At 44.1% G+C, this 19,546-nt stretch overlaps 1 protein-coding gene across 1 annotated transcript; it reads right to left on the bottom strand.

Annotated features, from left to right (window-relative positions):
- Window positions 1–285: 285 nt before the first annotated feature.
- snx33 (sorting nexin 33) lies at window positions 286–18,375 on the bottom strand. The gene is made up of 2 exons (XM_063196708.1): window positions 15,755–18,375; window positions 286–1,057 (listed from the first exon to the last, which is right to left on the bottom strand). Exons 1-2 carry the CDS (start codon window positions 17,181–17,183, stop codon window positions 804–806), a joined length of 1,683 nt encoding a protein of 560 aa, XP_063052778.1. The 5' UTR covers window positions 17,184–18,375; the 3' UTR covers window positions 286–803.
- Between the last annotated feature and the right edge of the window lie 1,171 nt (window positions 18,376–19,546).

Genomic DNA, 19,546 nt, shown 5'->3' with positions numbered 1-19,546 from the left:
GTTAACACAATTTAACGTTGAATTCCCTGATATTTATGCCCCATGTTCAAAGCGATTGGCAGGAAAACAGATGGCTTTCAAAAGCAGGAATGTGGAGAAGGGTGAAATGGGGTGGGGTGGGGTGGGGTGGGATGGGGTGAGATGGGGGGGTGGGGTGGGGTGGAGAAGGGTGAGATGTTGGGGTGGGATAGGGTGAGATGGTGGGGTGGGGTGGGGTGGTGGGATAGGGTGAGATGGTGGGGTGGGGTGGAGAAGGGTGAGATGTTGGGGTGGGATAGGGTGAGATGGTGGGGTGGGGTGGGGTGGAGAAGGGTGGGATGTTGGGCTGGGGTGGAGTGGTGTAGGGTGGGGTGGAGCAGGGCCGGCCCTGGTCGAAAGGAGTATAGCTGAGGCATGGGGGCAGATAGATGCAGAGGGCTTGAGGGGTTGAGGGATCTCGAAGGAGTTAGAGCCTCCGCACATCGGTACAGACAGCACTGCGGAGCACTTTCGCTTCAGTCAATGTTCGATTACCCCCACACACAATTTCACCACAGCAGAGCATGGATAATAATCAAAGGGTAGTTCTGACAAAATAGAACTCGCCCCTAATCGCCAGCCGACATCTTCAGACACCGGCGCCGGTGCATGGGGTTGTATTGAAAACAATGGAATTGAACTTTGGAAGAGTAGTGCTCTGCACTTTGTTGGAGCCGATGTGCGAAGGCCCTTAGGAGCAAGGAGGAGCACAGTACAGACTGGAGCATGTGTAGGACCATGGGCATGGGGGCATGGGGGCATGGCTCAGCGCGTCGGGTGGGGTCTTAGAGAGCGTCGTACATGTGCAGGGTGCGCTCGAGCTGCTGCACCACGCGCTGGTAAAAGAGGATCTGCTGCTGCAGGTAGGCCTGCATCATGTCCTTGAAGTCCACCTCGCGCCGGCTGTGGAAGTGGCTCATCTCCGCCTGCAGGGCGAAGCCCACCGTGCGGCAGCGCTTACGCACGCCGTCCGCCTCGTCCTGGTCCATCTTGCCCTCGTCACTCATCCGCTGGCTCTCCTTCACCTTGGCGAACGCACCTGCAGATGAGGAGAGGGCAGGAGAGGAGAGGGCAGGAGAGGAGAGGGCAGGAGAGGAGAGGAGAGGGCAGGAGAGGAGAGGAGAGGGCAGGAGAGGAGAGGAGAGGAGAGGAGAGGAGAGGAGAGGAGAGGAGAGGAGAGGGCAGGAGAGGAGAGGAGAGGAGAGGAGAGGAGAGGAGAGGAGAGGAGAGAGGTGCCACCTCAGTCAGTATGTTTACTTGCATATCTAACAACTTAGAATAGGAACCTGCAGGAAGCCAATGTTTATAATGATGCACCTGGTCACCTAGAGGCAAAGCGAAGAGGGATACCACCTCAGTCAGTATGTTTTACATGCACATCTAACAACTTAGAAAGTAAAAATGGAATTCCAGTAGGTTCCCGTTTCTAAGTCAGCCAGGATCATTAAAACCACAACTTAGTTACCTTTAAAGCCTTCACTTTGGCAAAGGCAACTGAAGACACAGAGAAAAGGGATAACACTTCAGCAGTCAGTATGTTTCCATTCACATCTATACCGAGCTATTGGCAATAATCAAACTGGAGTTTGCATATGAAACAAGGTAAATCTCATTGATGCAATCCCAATCAGCTGGGGACATGGAGAAGAGGGATACCACTTTAGTCGGAATGTTTACATGCACATCTGTCGACCTGGTAAATTGTAAAAGGACAGCATTTTACATAGTCTTTCCACTCCTTCGAGCACTCAAAGCGCTTTACATTGCATGCCTCACATTCATTGCAAGCCTCATATTCAGTCATTCACTCTCACATTCACAGACCGGTACCACCTTGACAACAGGAGCAATTTCAGGCTAAGTATCTTGCTCAACGACACATCGATGGGGTCAGGCAGAGTGAGGCTGGAACCTGCAACCTCTACCACCTGAGCTACCACTGCTTAATAGAAACGGACTTTCGGCAGGTTCCTGTTGTAAGTCAGGCCCATTTTAACAGTAACTTTTACTTCAGCCGTTAGTATGTTCACACGTGCATATGTATTTATACCAAGCTATTAGCAATAACCAAGCAAAGTGTTGAACTGAAGTTTTTCGAGAAAGTTTGGATACACGACAAGAGAATTACACATTGTATTGATGCAGACACGTCTATGCCGAGCTTAAAACAGGGAATTGCGGGACGTCAGGTTTTTTGCTGAGTCAGGCCTATTTTAACTATACCCTTTGTGGAATACTTTCCTGAATGACAGAAAATAAACATACAATGAGTCATTGGCAATAACCGAACTAAGGGTGTACGACACTGGAATTAACGAAAATCCCACCTGCAGTCATGTATTCATTACATGACCATAGCACCGGACACTACCACACCTCATCTCCCAACATCTCAAGTCTCCAAATGTCACAGCCATTGTTGAAACGTGTGTTCAGCTTTGACCTGCGTCCATTATAATTTCTCCATCTGACTCACTCCCATCTGATTAAGGTCACTCAGTGCAAACAGCTATGCAAACAGCTTTTCATTTCTTGTTGGCATAGTAGGTATGACCTGCCTTACAATAACAGGAGGAACAACGCAGGACAATGAGGAGAAGAGATGGACACAAGAGCAGAAGCAGAAGCACTGCACAACTTCTGCAAACACTGCCTTGTGAAATACTCGTACAAGGCAAACACACACATGCTCACGCTCACGCACACACAATCAATTTTCCAGTGACACTTTTATGGACTTTAAGTACATGTTTTTTTTGATAATGATACAATTAAATGCCAAAACTTGCTAAGGCCTTTGAAGGATATTTACACAACTGTTTCAAGTCCTGCAAAATAAATGTACTTGAGAGAAAATTGCAATAAGCAGCAGGGGCTTATCTTTTATGGGTGACTGGCGCGTAATGTCTGAAGTTGTCGGATATGAAACCTGGGGATAAAACCTAAATCCTGTAATCTGTGTTTTCGCACACTGCATTTCTCTAAGTATCTGTACGCACAGCCACAGGATGGCTGTGCATGACTCTGCAGAAGAGATTGGTAGATGCCGTAAGGTCACAATGCATTCCATCACAATGTTGTGCGCGCTTGTCCACACACTGAGGAAACTGATAAGGCTCAATGCCTTCGCCATTAAACAAGTCCGTACAAGACTCAGATGTGCCTGGAATTATGAAAAACTAGCTGAAAATGCAAAACCTGCACATGAAGTGAGCAACGGGTAGCAGGTACTGTACATGCTAAAGCCTGTTGTACAAGAACAGTAAAGCTGCTTTGGTATTTACACAACATCTGGGAATGCAAGGGATGAAACTGAAGGCTTCATTCAGGAACAATAAGCTAAGCCTATATAGCGGTGACCTACATTTATGCATTGTAAACTTACTGTGCGAACGGTACATCATTTTGGAATGCAGTAACACATATGCTTCCATGAAACCATAAAAGAACACAGAAAGATCATCAGAACCATCTGTGGCAAAACCTCCTAAATGCGGCCTGCAAGCATGCACCATTCTTAGGCATAGCCTTAAAGCAGTCTGTGGTGGGATACAGGCCAGTGAAGGTCCAGCCAAGGAAGGGTACGCTAGCATGTAACACTGACCTATATTCATGCCTTACTTTCCGGAGGAGGAGGCGAGGCAAGCATGTTGCTGGATGCAGTGCACAGATCCACACACAGATACTCAACAATGTCAGCACAACAGGACATATTAAGTGTCTAGTGTTTGTTGTCTCAGCAACTACACCGCATTTCACATTATTACGCAAATGACATTTTTTGCCGTTTTCCTAAATAATCAATAGAAATGACAGTCGTCATAATTTTCAAGTAATCGGCCATTAGAGTACAATTCAAAAGTTTTTTAATGAACCTTCCAATGATAACGGTATTTTTTTAAATAACAAAAAACTTAAAATGCCCAAAATGCTCTGTTCCAAATTATTACGCAAAACAGTTTTGTAGTGTTGTAATACAAATTTCTTTCTTTTTTTTCCCATTTACATCAAAACAGTTGGCATTTGGTACCTTCTAAATTACATTTCGATGTTCAAAACTTGGTCATAAGCTGTAACTGGAATGCTGCGTTTAACATTGAAGTCAATGGCAGGGCATTGCATGGGAGTTATGGAAGCCTAGATATCCTTGATGCTTTGCTCTCAGCTGTTTTTGTTTGTTTGGTCTGGTGACCCACACTTCACTCTTCAATATACCCGTAGATTTCCATGCCACGTGTAGGTGCTTTGGAGGTGATGACATTCTAACTCACCAGACATAGCATCCCATTCATTTTCAATGGGGTTTTATGTCTGGTGCGTTAGAATGTCATCACCTCAAAAGCACCTAAACGTGGCATGGAAATCTACGGGTATATTGAAGAGTGAAGTGTGGGTCACCAGACCAAACAAACAAAAACAGCTGAGAGCAAAGCATCAAGGATATCTGGGCTTCCATAACTCCCATGCAATGCCCTACCATTGACTTCAATGTTAATCGCAGCATTCCAGTTACTAAGACAAAGAGCTTATCACCAAGTATTGAACATTGAAATGTAATTTAGAAGGTACCAAATTCCAACTGTTTTGAGGTAAATGGGAAAAAAAGAAAGAAATTTGGATTACAACACTACAAAACTATTTTGCGTAATAATGTGGAACAGAGCATTTAAAGTTTTTTATTATTTAAAAAAATACCGTTATCATTGGAAGGTTCATTCAAAAACTTTTAAATTGTACTCTAATGGCTGATGACTTGAAAATTATGACGACTGTCATTTGTATTGATTATTTGGGGAAACAGCGAAAAATGTCATTTGCATAATAATGTGGAATGCGGTGTATATTCAGCTGAAAAGACACTTTTTAGACTATTTGTTTTGAGTCACTTTGTTTTGAGCAGCTCATTTCATTCCAACATGATGAGGTTGAAGAGTGCAGAAGAATTTGTTTTGGGAATTCAGAGCAGTCAAAAATGTTCCCTGGATCAGAAGTGGGCCATCTGGGCTGTGTCTACAACATCAACACCACTCAGATAACCCCTACTCACACATGCAAATGGCAAATGAGGTTAAGAAGACATAATACAGGACAGAGGTAAAGAAGAGGTTGAATAGTCTGTATATTAATATTATTTTTGACATAAATATTTGGAGAAAGATGATGTATTTGCATTTACATAAACATATACATATACATATACATGTTCATATAATTTTTGCTTATTTATACACGTTATTGTTTGTATGCCGTGGTATACATACAGGATGTGAAGAATTATTAGGCAAACAAGGTGTTTTTGACAATATCATCCATTTTATGCATATTTTCCCATACCAACCTGTATGAACATGGAATCCTATTGGATTCAAGCATTTCAGGTAATGCACATTTGTATAATATGATATATACAGTGCCATGAGAAAGTTTGGGCACCCTTTGGGAAAATTATTACATCGGTTTATTTCTCGTTCAGTTTTTAAAGTACTTAACATAAACTATTTTATGAGGATTTAAACAAAAATGGGCATGTGCATAAATATGGGCACCACAAAGAAAGTATTCCATTAATATGAAGTAACGCTCACCTTTGCAACAAAAACTGGTTTTAATGACTTTGGAATCCCTTCGGTCACCAAGACAGATGTGATTGGTCTTTAAAATGTTATTTATCATAATAGCAGACTAGGCTTGTCCTAAGTTCTGTCTTGGAGAGTGGCAATATAGTGGGCTCTGAACAACTCTTTGCAGACTTCAAACAAAGATAATTCATTACTATGAATAACGAGAAGAGTACACAAAGTAAACTGGAAGTCTTGGACAATGTTTCTCCACAGCCAGAAATTGAAATCCATTTGAGTGGATAGCGTGAAAAGCCTCAGGAATGGTCTTCGTGAAAGGAAAATGTCGTTTGTTGAAAAATAGTTAAAAAGGCATAGGTAAAGGATGGTAAGAATGGTAACAGGCACACTAAAGAAGACCTCCATAGAACTACAAGACCATATCTGCTGATAGTGCAGACTTGGACATGGGTCTTTTTCTGTATACTTTTCACAAGGCAAAAGACCATTGGATGGGTGATGCATGGAAAGGCTTTCCTGTGTATCCATCAGAAATAAATTGTTAAACTTATGGAGAAAGCTTATCTGGACAAGCTAAAAGCATTTTGGGAAATCATACTGTGGTCAGATGAGACTGAGTTAGAGTTATTTGACCTTAACAATGGGAGGTGGACATGGCAAAAAATGCACACATAAATTCTATGACATCTGGCCTAAAGTATACCCTGCTATAGGTCTGTGTGGCTCGTATACACTGTACAACTTATTACAGTTGAGGGTCTCACTAATTCTTGTCAAATAGCAGATATTTCAAAAGAATGTCCAAGGCACAATATTAAAGCTGAGCAGAGTTTGGACTTTCCAGCAGGACACTGCACTGATCAAAATTCAACAATGAGTTAATGCAAAAGAACAAGTACAATGTCTCGAAATGGTCATACCAATCTTGAGATATCACCATCATTGAAAAAGAATGAATTTATTTGAACCAGGATGTCTAAAGAAGACAGATGAGTAACCTGACTGAAATGGAGGGGTTCTGGATAGAGTAATTGGCAATTAATGGTATACCTTCTTTGGGGTGCCCATATTTATGCACACGTCTATTTTTGTTTAAATCCACATAAAATTATTTATGTAACACCTTTTAAAATTCTTCCACAGCTGAAATGTTTCTCTTTCTCTTACCAGTCAAAAGTTTGGGGTCACCACACTTTCCTCCCACAATAGTTCTTTCTGACAGTTTAGCTTGTTTCTTTTTCATTTCAGTTCCGTTATAAAATCAGTGTATAGAGTTATTGTTCCCTGAAATTAATGCATGCAACAAATAAGCAATTTGATATTGGAAAAAGTAACTCTTGAATGGATATACGATGCATAAAATGGACCAAAATGTCTAACTAACTTTTGAGTAATCAAAGTGTACCTTTACTAATGTAGTGTCTAGTCAGGTGTACTAATCAAAGTGAGACCTTTGGCATTACTAATAGCCAGTTGCGGTTCTACAAATTCATTCCCGGGATGAGATGAGGTCCAGAATTGCCCAATGAGCTCTATGAGCCACATGCATGCAAAGGTTGATGTCTGCTCCTGTCGATCCATACAATGCCGGATGATATACATATCATTTGAAAAAGGAGAATCTACACTTTCCAATGATGTATGGCATTGGCTTGTACACTAAAACAGGTGGCAACTCAACAAATGTCATACACCTACCATTGGAAAAGGCAGACACTGAGCTTTCCAATAGCTCCATGCATTCTCTGATAAACCAAAGAAATGTCTGTAGAAAAATGGACTAAAACACGTATTTCTATGTAATAAATGGGTGAAAACGCTTGGTTAGATTTCACTCTTCTGTCCAGTTTAACCAATTTTATGGGTAAACAAACCTTTTTTCACCTGCGACTGTTCAGCACTTTCCATTATTCCATTTCAAGCTATTTAAAAAGATGTCTGCGACTTGAATTGCAAAAAAAATAACTGGAAATATGACCCCAAACTTTTGAACGGTAGTGTATGTTAAAATGAAGTTGCTACTTTAAAAGCTCAACGAGAAATAAACCGATGTCATGATTTTCCAAAAGGGTGCCCAAACGTTCTCATGGCACTGTAAGTATTAGGCAACTTTGTTTATATCTGGGGGAAAATGGGCCACAAAATAGATCTAACAACCATGATATGGTCAAAAAATTGTTTGCCTAATAATTGTTTGCTGAAATTTAAGTCTACGTGTTCTTTATAAAGTGAGACTGAAACCGCTATGCATTGTTGCAACAGTAAGTAGTTGTCTGGAAAATGGCCACTGGGGTTATATGAGAACACACACCCCTACCAAAGAATAAGCTATTGTAAGGCCCAAGATGCACTGGTGGCGGTGGTGCAAACTGGAATAGCACTAATGGACAACAGTTCTCACACTGACGTCTGCACCAAGCGCAGCACTGACCTGCACAACTCAGTTCAGCCCCTTGCATAGAGGTCCATAGAGGTCATCCCATCAACCTCTTCACACTCTCTTAATACTCTCACTAACCTTGTGACACACTCTCTCCCTCACACACACACACACACACACACACACACACACACACACACACACACACACACACACACACACACACACACACACACACACACACACACACACACACACACACGTCAAGTCAAGTCAATTTCTTGCCCCTTGTGAAAACGTCTCCCATGGCAACAGTCAAACCAAACCAAACTGAATCGTGCAGAAATGCCATGTGATCTGAAAAGCCTCAAGCTCACAGCTAACATTATTCCTAGCATTTACAGCCATGTTGTTCTGATTAACCATGACTGGGCGGAGGTTAAAATTCCAGAGACCATTCGCATAACATGTCATAAAAATGATCCGGCATGTTCCAATTCCCTTCTTCCGGCCTTCACTATCAAAACATACAGTACGTCTTGCTGAGCACGGATGAGTAGTAGACCTTCACTACACTACATATGATGGAGAAAAAATTATTTGAAATGAGCCATTGAACTGTTCTGGGAACATAACATGAGAAGCCTGCCTAAACCATTAAGACTGAGGAAGAAGGAGTAATACTATGGATATTCAAAAGACTTAAACATATCCACAATATGAGTAGACATAAGCAAGTAAGAGTAACATGACAAAGAAAGTCAAAGATTACTGAGATTCGCATATGTTGGGCTTAGGCATTACTAGTATGTAGAATGCCAGCCTACTTAGTAAGCAGGGTTCGTAGTACTATGGCACCACCATTTACATAACCTTTGAACCGGATCGGTTCACTGGGGGCCGCCCCAGATGGCACGAATGACCAATGACCATACAGTTGTCAATGACCATACAGTTGTTGACTTCTGGGATAGCGAAGTAACCATCGGTTGCCTACTGCAAACATGACTAGATATAGAGAGTCATACGGGAACTGTTCACCCTCTGCCGAAAGCCTACCTGGGTATTCACACGTACCACCACATAGTGGGCTTTATAGCATATTTGACTGCAGCAGACAGTGCGCGCTGCCTTTCACATTTCCCTATGAAGGTTTCACGATGAGTCCCACTGTTCCCTTTGGCCGGCTCCCAATTTCCATTCTTGTCTTTTCTAAGTAAAAACATACTGCTGCTGGGTGTTTATTACAGTTTGGATCGAAATCCAGAGCCAGATCACTCACAATCTACAGATGCAATTGGAAGCGGTCCGACTTAATACTTCCATTAACATTATTAATAAATCAATCCCATTACATGCAGACATATTGTTTTGAGCGGCTATCATTCCACATGTGCTTCACATTTTCCTGATATTTCATGGCTTTTGTGCCTTCACTAATGATAGGATAATGAGAGAGGGACAGGAAATTAGTAGGGAGAAAGACTCGGGGGAGGACAGGCAAATGACCCGGGCCGGAATCGAACCCAGGTCGCCGGCGTATTGGCCCAGTGCCCTACTTGTTAGGCCACATTAGGACCTGCTTCACGTTTTTTTCTTCACAGACTTTTGAAGGCCAGTGATGGGACAGGGTTTTAACCAAATTTCAAAAGGAGAGTAAACTCTGGCGGGATTTGATGATTGATAAGCAGAGACTCCATTGCCAAGGGCCAATCATAACGATCTGTACAGACTCCATTGCCAAGGGCCAATCATCACTATCGGCACAGAAGCCGGATGGAGAGGCTGCCTGCCAGAGGTTTTAAAGGCCTGGGATAGTTATAGCCTGCAATCAAGCAGAGGAACAGTCTTGCCAGCACAGAGAGAGAGAGAGAGAGAGAGAGAGAGAGAGAGAGAGAGAGAGAGAGAGAGAGAGAGAGAGAGAGAGAGAGAGAGGGGCAGAGACAGAGAGAGAGGCAGAGACAGAGCGAGAGAGAGAGAGAGAGACAGACAGACAGACAGACAGACAGACAGACAGACAGAGACAGAGACTCTCCTTTCGTGACCCGCTGAGACTGCAGTGAAACTCACAAACTCAGCAGTCTGGTCAGTCTATGCTCTAAATGTTTATTCTGACTCCAAAGATTTAAGTTTAAACAAAGCAAGACAAGGCAGGGAAGGAGGGAGTAACTTATCTCCCCATAGAGGTGACCATCTATCCAGCATTTCACTAGCCCTGTGAAACAGACTATAAATCTCAAGACAGCCCCAGCACTAGGACAACAAGACTGGGAATGTGGAGACATTCAGTTCTATAGCGAGGGAAAACACTTGTGCCCTTCGTCTACAGTTATCTAAGGGCAAATAAGAGGAGCAAACATTTACAGCCAGGCACTGAGCACAGCCAGACGAGAGGTCTTCAAGTTCTCCAAGCTGTTATGTAGTATCTAAGCCACACTCACTGTACTGCCATAGGTCATGCATCATTTGCCAATTTGCGGTAGTCCTTAAGCAACTGCTGGCAAAATATGAAAGCGGAAAGTAGAGGCTGCAACACAAACAATGATTAGATCAATTTGCTCAGCTTTACCATTTAGGCAGTGGCTAAAAGGTTTCAGCTTACATTCTGGAAAATTAATTTAGCATATGGGGATTAGTTACCAAACCAATCAAACCCCTTTTTTTCTATTGCAAAAACAAATTCCCTTAAGCCATTCCTCGACAAGGTACACTTTACAGAGGTGGAAAGTGGTCAGCACTTCCTGATCTACACCACTCACTGACCCACATCAGGTCTGTCCCTGGGGAGAAGGGCTTTAGTGAACCCAGGGCTGTTTCCACTGCAGAGCGAGGCTGATTATGTGCACTAGGCCAGTAGAGTTCAAACGTCACTGCTAATGGGAGAGTCTTCTTCTGGTGCTAGAGGGAGAGTCTTCTTCTGTTGCAGTTCCCATCGACCTGTGCACAGATGGCAAGGTCATTTGGCACCGGCCTGCTGTCATTTGGCACACACAGCCTTTGTTTTTGGTTGCAGGAAAAGCGAAAATACGTAGTCCTTTCGCATTTCCTGATTGCTCGCACACACACAAGTTTTAGTCCATTAGGGCATCCGGTCAGGACCACAAGTCATAAATCTTTTGTCAGATGCTCTGAATCTGAGTCACACAGAAGCTCAGATCACACCCGTATCTCACGCTCAGGCAGTCCAATATAGTGACAAACAGCTGCTTTGGCAACATGCAAGGACTTGTGTGCAAGGATTTACGTGAACTTCTCTGCACTCATCAACATGGCGTGCATGTTATCACTTGCAAATCAATAATCGGATTTCAGTCCTGTCAGGATTTCAGTCTAAACACATCTCAGTCTGATTATTCACTCTGACTAGAAACAGAAGTCATTCAACTTGGGAGCTCAGATTGAAATCAGATCTTAATGATAATAACTTGACATGTAAAATTCAGAAGTCATAATCTCCATAATCCCTAGCCCTTTTAATGCAGGGGTTCCCCTAACACTTTATAGTTAAGATGGCCACCTCCTTGACAACAAACACCTAACTTACCACCTTGACTACATCCCCTGAAAAGATAGGCCTAAATATTTGATGCTGTCATTGTAATTTCAGTAGTTGCTTTACAAATAATTGATAAGCCATTTATTTCTGTGTGGGCTCCATGAATATATTTCATATGAAGCTGCACAACACAGCCTTTCCCATCATGCCCGTTACAGGCCTCTGATACCGGCTAAACTCCCATCCACCTTGACTAGCAACTGAAACACTGAAGTGCATTAATTGAGTTTGTCTATACAGGCAACAACGCACAGATTGTCTGCCTACCAAATTATCTTACGTCGCCTCAAACCAGGAACTGTTACCAAATCCACCACATTGTCTGTTATTACCACACCATATAGTATGATTGAATTACACAGCTGCACTTCCCTAAAACCAAACAGTGCTACCGTACAACTAGACGGCCTAGCCCAGCTGCCAGGCTACGCTAGTTCCACTGACACAGCAAGTGACTTCTCTTTTCCACCACGGCACAGCACAGCACTCTCGCTGATGAGAGGCAGTCTGGGACACAGAGCTCTGCTTGGTTTCCGCAAGCGGAGTGATGCAGGGTTTGTGGTTACGACACCCCTGGCTCTTTAAAGCAGATAGAGCCTGGGCTGCATGGCATGATGGTGTAGCATAGCTGACGTCACTCTATTAAATGCGTTTCTTGGCACGCGCCAGAGGTAAATATGGCCGTAATACAATTAGTGGGCATGCCCTTTTAACAACAACTTTTCCCCGCATTCTCACTAAGATCCCTTCGTCACCACCCACCCACCCACACTCCCTCCTGCAACAGATGGCCTTTCACTTTGATAGAAAGACTGGCCAGACCACCGAGACCTTCCCACAGGCTGAGACCAGAACACAGAGAGAGAGAGAGAGGGAGGGGGGGGGAGAGGGGGAGAGAGGGGGGGTGGTATTGGACAGGCCCTGGATGGCAGACAGGCTTGCAACAGTATTTTTGATTTATTTCCAGACTCTCTCTCTCCGTTGCGTTCTTCCCCTGCCCTTCCTTTATTAGTCCCATATGCAGCCCACACCACACCCAGAAGGCTTTCAAGTGCTCCTCCATGACTTCACTTACACCTACATACAAACGCCGCACAGGAAAGGGAAATCAAACCAAATCAAAGGGATCTCCAAATCAGGCATAATTACTGCTTGTTAAATTGTGAGTACTGTAAGCAGTGTAATGATGAGTGTCTTCGTTACGTGTTGTGTTGACAAATGGTTTGTGGGCAAAGATGAAAATGAGTTCATCTTAAGCCAACATAAACAATAATTTTGTTATGACTATGAATTATTCTCTGGTTCAATATGGTTTCTCTAATATGAAAGGTATGTGAGAGTCTCACATACCGAACCAAGACAGATGAGGCCTAAACGACTTAAACTGACGATCGAAATCACGTCAAACCCCATTTATAAAGTGCTTACGACTACATGAAAGCCAGTACAGTATGTGCCTAGAACGTGTAGTGTCTCGGCATGTACGTAAATTGAAGGCTTGTCAAGAAAGGCATTCATTCCTCACTCTTTCCTTGGAGTGGTCCAACAGCCTGATCTCTGCATGGGAGAGAGAGAGAGAGACGTGTTCTCCTCCCCTTTAGGCCTGACACGGCCAACATGACACGACAGGAGAATGACGAAGTAGAAAATAATCAAGATGACATCTACTGTATGAAGACCATACCAACCAGAGGGAAAAAAGGAGAAGTTGAAGAGAATGGACTCAGATCTTTGGTGCAGAAGGCATAATCACTGCCTATCCAACTCAGTGTCTCCTGGAAAAACTCCAACTACATCATAACAACATTGTATGACTTCACCAAGAGTCTTGCATAACAAATTAAGCCTTGGTCATTGCCAATTTGGTAGCAACACATTTATAATAAAGGCTCTGTGTGCAAGGGTTAATGTCTGTCAAACGTGTCAAAAAAAATGTTTAACAAAAACATACACACACGTAGCAGATGGCTGATAGGAATTTGTTATCAGAATGTAAGAACTCATTTCTCTGCGACACACATGACAGAAACAGGGTGTGGCTGATGTTTAATCGAGATTGCTACATTTCAGACACCCATATTTACCCATGGGAAGTACGAAAGCACCTGTGCCTCACCCAAAAGAGAGAACCTGTTCAACTGCTACCTGATATGGGTCTGGTTAAAACGCTTTCACTCAGGTTGACAATCAGAGCAATCTCAGCTGTTGACTTGGCAAACAAGGCCGGACTTCTGAGACACAGAAAACAAAGTATCAGCTGTGCACTATTTACCTGATCAAATACAAACATGTAACAAATGCATACATGTCTCAATAGATGTGAGTGAATTCCCTAACATGCCATACATGTGCACCTAACAGTTATGCTCAAACTAAGTCCCCATCAAGACCACATGAGGAAATTCGATTAATTCTAGCTGAGGTTTTGGTTGCCATATCAGTATGCATGCAGACTACACAAGTAAAGGGAAGATCAAACACTGAATGGATACAAAGGTCTAGCTAGAGTGTACCTGTAGGTGCTAGACTCTAGCACAAGGACTTTTTTTTTAATTTTTGAGAGCACAGAGAGCACAGATGAAGGCAGAATATTTCTCTCTCTCAAAAAAAACCTCTTTTTTGCAAGACCCTGTGTCTTTTTCAGTGTGCGAACCTAACTTCCTTTTTGAACCCTTCTGTTAGGATCCACGCACCTGTTCATTTTACCTACATCTTGAGCGCAACAATATTCTTACTTCCAGTATGCACACTACACCTACCTGTATATCTACCATCTTAGCCTATGGCAACTAAAGTTCTTACCGCAGCAGGAATGGCACATGTCCTCAGTAACCTTTTCCTGGAAGCCGATACAGCCATTTCAAGCATGATGTCATTGGTGTCTACAGCACGGCCAAACTAAGCATCCAGGACCCCTAACAACATTACTTTAAGAAATGTGGATAACCATCTTATTATCTACTACAAGGGAGACAGCACTAATGCATTATGTACCAGTGCTTGCTCAATTGGCTCAAAGAATGTTTAGAACGGTCCTTTTCCATAAAGACACGCTTGATTTGAAGTAGGTGCCAAGACATGCTTTAGTTGCCGGCTGCAGCGGCTACAGGCCCAGTTTTCTCGTAAAACGGTCTGTCAGCATTACTGATGAACTTCAGGCGGCCTTAAAGATGCTGATTCCACGATTAGGGAGGATGTGCGTGATTCATACAGCACGGCCCTGAGCTTGTTAAGAGGCCTTCACTTCTTTCTTCCATTCATCAGTCCCCCCTGAGTTATCCTCCACTCTACTAAGCAGTTTTGGATAAACATTCCATGTACAGGGCAGAAATACAACCCCGGATGATGAGGGGTTGTGCTGTACAGCAATGGATATAAAAAAGAGTGTCAGAGCGAAACACAACTATCTAGTTGAAAGCGTAACTGGACTAGCAACATCAGTAGTTTTGCATGTTGAGGTCTACTTTGTTTATATGGTGTGTGGACCACACAAAGAGTAGCTGATGTATCTATCAGCTGATGGGGGACCTAATAAAATACCAAAAAAAAGCAACAGCCTGTGAAAACATTCAGGCAAACGGTTAGCTAATGGTTAGAGAGTTGGACTTGGGGGAAGCGGAAGGTTGTCGCTTCAAATCCCACGCAATCCCTGGCCAAAGTGGCATTGGGCAAGGGCAACTTAACCTCACATTGCTCCAGGCAATGCAACAGATACTGTGTACCTACAAAACTGCAAGTCGCGTCAGAGAAATGCGTCAGCTAAGTGTAATGCAATGGTTTTCAACCTATTTCAAGGTCAAAATGCACAGCACACATGTGAACACTGCACACAACGAAATTGCATTCATGCCTCACCCGTGCAAGGGGGCAGTCCCCAATGGCGCCCCAAGGGAGCAGTGCGGCGGGACGGTACCATGCTCAGGGTACCTCAGTCATGGAGGAAGATGGGGGAGAGCACTGGTTGATTACTCTCCCCACCAACCTGCTGGGTCGGGAGTCGAACCGGCAACCTTTGAGCTACAAGTCTGACACCCTAACCGCTTACCCATGACTGCCCCAATGGTATATGTTAACTAAAAATAAAACCCTATTGCCTTTATTCGTTCTATAATCTCCCACGGAACACCAGATGATCTCTCACGGCACACTAGTGTTCCCTGGCAGAGTGGTTGAAAAACAGTGGTGTAATGTAGTACAATGTCATATAATGTAAAAAGTTACCTTTCTGCAGATGGATGATGTCAGGGAAGTTGGAGAGCAGGCCCTGGTAGAGGGAGAGTTTGTCCAGCATGTGAAAGAGGTCATTTTTGGGCTGCTCCGCAAACATCTCCCCAATGTTTTCATAAGTGCGGCCTGTGTGAGAGATGGCATTGTTCAGAGCGTCCGAGCTGTGCGGCGGGTCCAGCATGAACGCCTGGCTGACGTTCTGGAATGCGTTGCCCAGCCTGTGGAATTCCTTGCGGAAGCCGCCGAGGTGCTTGCGCACCAGCTCCGAGGCCACGTGCGTGAGCTGCATGACGCTGTCGTCCATCTTCTTGGCGAAGGCCTTGAAGGTGTCCACACGCTCCTCCACGTCCTGCAGGTCCTGGTGCTCGTTGGGGATCTTCAGCGTCAGCATGAAGTGGGCGCCCACCATCTCGTCCTTCTCCGCCCGCCGCTTGCCCAGCTTCCACTGCTTGTCGTCGGCGCACATCAGGAAGTGCTCGAAGCCCTCGTACTGCGAGAGCACCGGGTGGCTGGTCATGTGGTCCATCCAGAGGATCAGCCGCCGCTTGCGCTTCTCGATGAAGTCCTCCTCGAAGCGGCCCGTGGCCTGCTTCTCGGGCAGGTGGGGCACGGAGATCACGGTGAACTTGTGCAGTAGCCTGTTGTACAGCCAGTCAAAGTGCTTGTAACGTCTGTACACGGGGCGGCTCGTGTGGCTGGGGGTCACCCTGTACGATATGTAGGTCTTGATGCCCTTGAACTTGGTCTGCTTGGTGGGATCCTCGATGGAGCAGTTGAAAGGCTGCGGGCTCTCCCGCCACTCCGGCCCCTTGGCGCTCATGTCTATGGAGTAAGACTCGGCTATCTTGGCCATCATGGGCACGTCGCCCAGCACAAAGGCCTCCACCCCCGAGCGCACGAAGCTGGAGAAGCGGTTGAGGTTCCTGCCCACCATACTGCCTTTCCTGGAGCTGGAGATGCTGTCCTGCCTCTCCATGTGCGGCTTGGAGCGGTAGTGGACGTTGGGGTTGTTGTACGGGCTCTGGTGAGCGTGGCCGTTGGCCCCCATGCCCCCTCGCCCCCCCGGGTGGTCCTCGTCCTCCACCACTGTGGAGCTGTCGTCCCAGTCATCCCAGTCGTCGTCATCGTCGTCATACTGGAAGGACGACATGGTGTTTGACCCCGAGTGGAAAAAGGAAGAGTCATTTCCAGGTGAGCCCGCCGGGCTGATGGAGCAGTCTGTCAGGTTAGAGTTAGAGCGCGGCCTAATGATCTCCACATACGAGGCAGGGAAAATGCCCCTTTGCCCTTTGCTGTTCTCCCCTTGCAACCAGCCGTCTATGGAGGTTTCGTCAAAGATCACCAGCTCCTCATTCTCCTCTATACTGATCTCCTCTTTATTCTCACTTTGGAAAGTGTATAAGGCCTTAGCTTTGAGTGACATAGTGGCTCTATAAGCTGGCAGAATAATAAAAACAATAACAACAATGGAATAGATAGTCTGTGCGAAGGTTGTTACCTTGGATGGGAAACGGCTTTCAACTCATTGCCAAACACAGGGTAAGCAGACTAGTGTCCTTTGGAAATGGTACAACATACACACAAAGGAAAGGGTTATAAAGCTTTTATGCTTTCAATTACGCAGTTGACGTCATCCAAGTTTTCATAAAAAATCTTGCGGAATGAAAGCAGCGGAGAAGACCTAACGACGGCTGTTTATAAACATGTTATGACAGAGCCGTGCTTTAAGCATGTGAATAATGGTCTAAAACAACGTATGAGAGCTATGCTTATGAATGACGCACGTTACATAAATTCTCAATTGTTTTCGTAGCCTACTAGAAAATACTGTGTCACAATTGCAGTGGTGTGCAGATGGCTACAAAGGAATCATTCCGCTAGGCTCCGAGTAGCCTATAACTTTGTAAAGGGATATTTCCAAACATCTCATGACTTTACCAATCAAAACAGTTTGTCCAGGACCACTGCCAATGCATCAAAAATCCAACTTCATCCCCGCATCTCTCTGACAAAGGGCGCACCGGCGGAATAAAAAAAAAGTTATTTCCAAGAAACAATTGAAAAGATGGAGACGACCACTGTAATCCCTTGGAGAGGCGTTATCGTTCCTTGGTGCAAGAAAAGCAATCCACCACAACCCAGCTCGTTAGACATCCCGATTTGAAATAACATCAAAACATTGTCGCAACCTTTAGTCCCAGAACAGAAACAAAGTGGCAGAGGAAGAAGAATAACATTTTGACTGTGCGGAGTAGCCTACGATGAGTAATGACTACATCCTAGTGCATGCTGGGCTTGATCCACATTCCTTCAGGAACTTGCTCCATTTTCAGAACAAAACAGGTTCGCAAGCATCCAGCCCCAGCATATTGCAAAGACAAATACAACGCGCAATACAACGCGCACTCTATTGTCTTCTCTGATGCCAAAGAAAAACCTTAAAAACACACGTTCCCTTCAATCGTTTTAGATTCTCTTGCTATCCTTCTCTGCAACAAAGTAACTCTTTCCATGACGTTAGGCAGAGACAATGAATTTAGGAAAGTTTTTTTCCTTTTATGCATTAAGGTGAATGGAAGGCAGCTCCACACCGCCTCCCCGTGGGAAGGAGTTTGTATGTCTTCATAATAGGGTTCCATAATCTTTCCAATAGCAAAATATTTCTGATATCTACAGTCAGAGCTTACCACGACATTGGAAAAAAACAATATATATAACGTGTGATTCAGTATGCCTAATTAAATAATTTCTGAAAGAATGAAATGATGGCTTTCCTCTATTTCTGTTAAGCATTTCCTCTAATTCCATGCATGCAGGTAAATAGCAAAATGTGCGGCTCATGCTCAAAACAAAAGGCAGTCCATCATTCCTAAAAAGAAAAAAAATACAATACAATTCAATTCAATAAATTGCCCATCCTAAATACCAAAATATAGCTGCAAGCAGCAATGCGGGGCCAAGCAGTAAACTTGCCAAAGTCGCCACGGCAACAGAAGGAACTGCAGCGCCCCCTTTGGCCCAAATCTCGCCAATGTTGGTGTGCATTCCTTGGAGGGGAGTGTGCTCACATGAACCAAGTTTATTCTGAATTTCTTAAAGGGCTGACAAATATAAGCTCACTTCCTGTTACCTGTTGGTGGCGCTAGAGAGTTTGAGCTGGGAATCTGGATTTTTTTGTGGGAGGTCATGGGATTGACTAGTATGTGTGCAAAAAATAGCTAAAAGAATCTGACAAACGGTTGCTGAGATATGACCTCACTTCCTGTTTTGCCACCTTTATGACAATTTTGATTGGCTGTCACCTCCAAACGATAAGAGGTATCAAAAATTCTTTGGATACCCTAATGCCTATCAGTCTGAAGATGATGTGTACCTTTTTGCTGGTCATTCTAACAAAAATTGTGTGACAAGTAGCATTTTATTGAATTTTACAAAATTCAAAATGGCGGAATTTCCCTTCTGCGTTTACATAACGTTATATAGTGCGTTGGATTCGGCGTGGCCCAAGGATTCTAGTGATCATAATATATTTTACATTGTGTACATGGTTTAAAAGCTACAGGCAAAAATGTAGCTAAAATTTTGACCTGTTGGTGGCGCTACAGAGTTTGAGCTGGGGGTCTGATTTTTTTTTCAGTAGGTCATAAGATGAACATCTATGTGTGTAAAAAATCCTAGCCGAAACCGACAAAGGGTTGCTGAGATATGACCTCACTTCCTGTTTTGCCACTTTTACAACAATTTTGATTGGCTGTCACGGCTAAACGATGAAAGATATCTAATATT

This window comes from Engraulis encrasicolus, chromosome 4, assembly GCF_034702125.1.
Source record: "Engraulis encrasicolus isolate BLACKSEA-1 chromosome 4, IST_EnEncr_1.0, whole genome shotgun sequence".
In the NCBI taxonomy this organism is placed as follows: domain Eukaryota; kingdom Metazoa; phylum Chordata; class Actinopteri; order Clupeiformes; family Engraulidae; genus Engraulis; species Engraulis encrasicolus.
The sequence above is the reverse complement of the archived record's forward strand: the minus strand, read 5'-3'. Positions and strand labels throughout refer to the sequence as shown.

Excerpts from the sequence above, each read along its gene's own strand:
- snx33 (XM_063196708.1), bottom strand. The coding sequence starts at position 17,183 with ATGTCACTCAAAGCTAAGGCCTTATACACTTTCCAAAGTGAGAATAAA. Across the intron at positions 1,058-15,754 it reads CATCATCCATCTGCAGAAAG|GTGCGTTCGCCAAGGTGAAG; the intron begins GTAACTTTTTAC and ends CCTCATCTGCAG.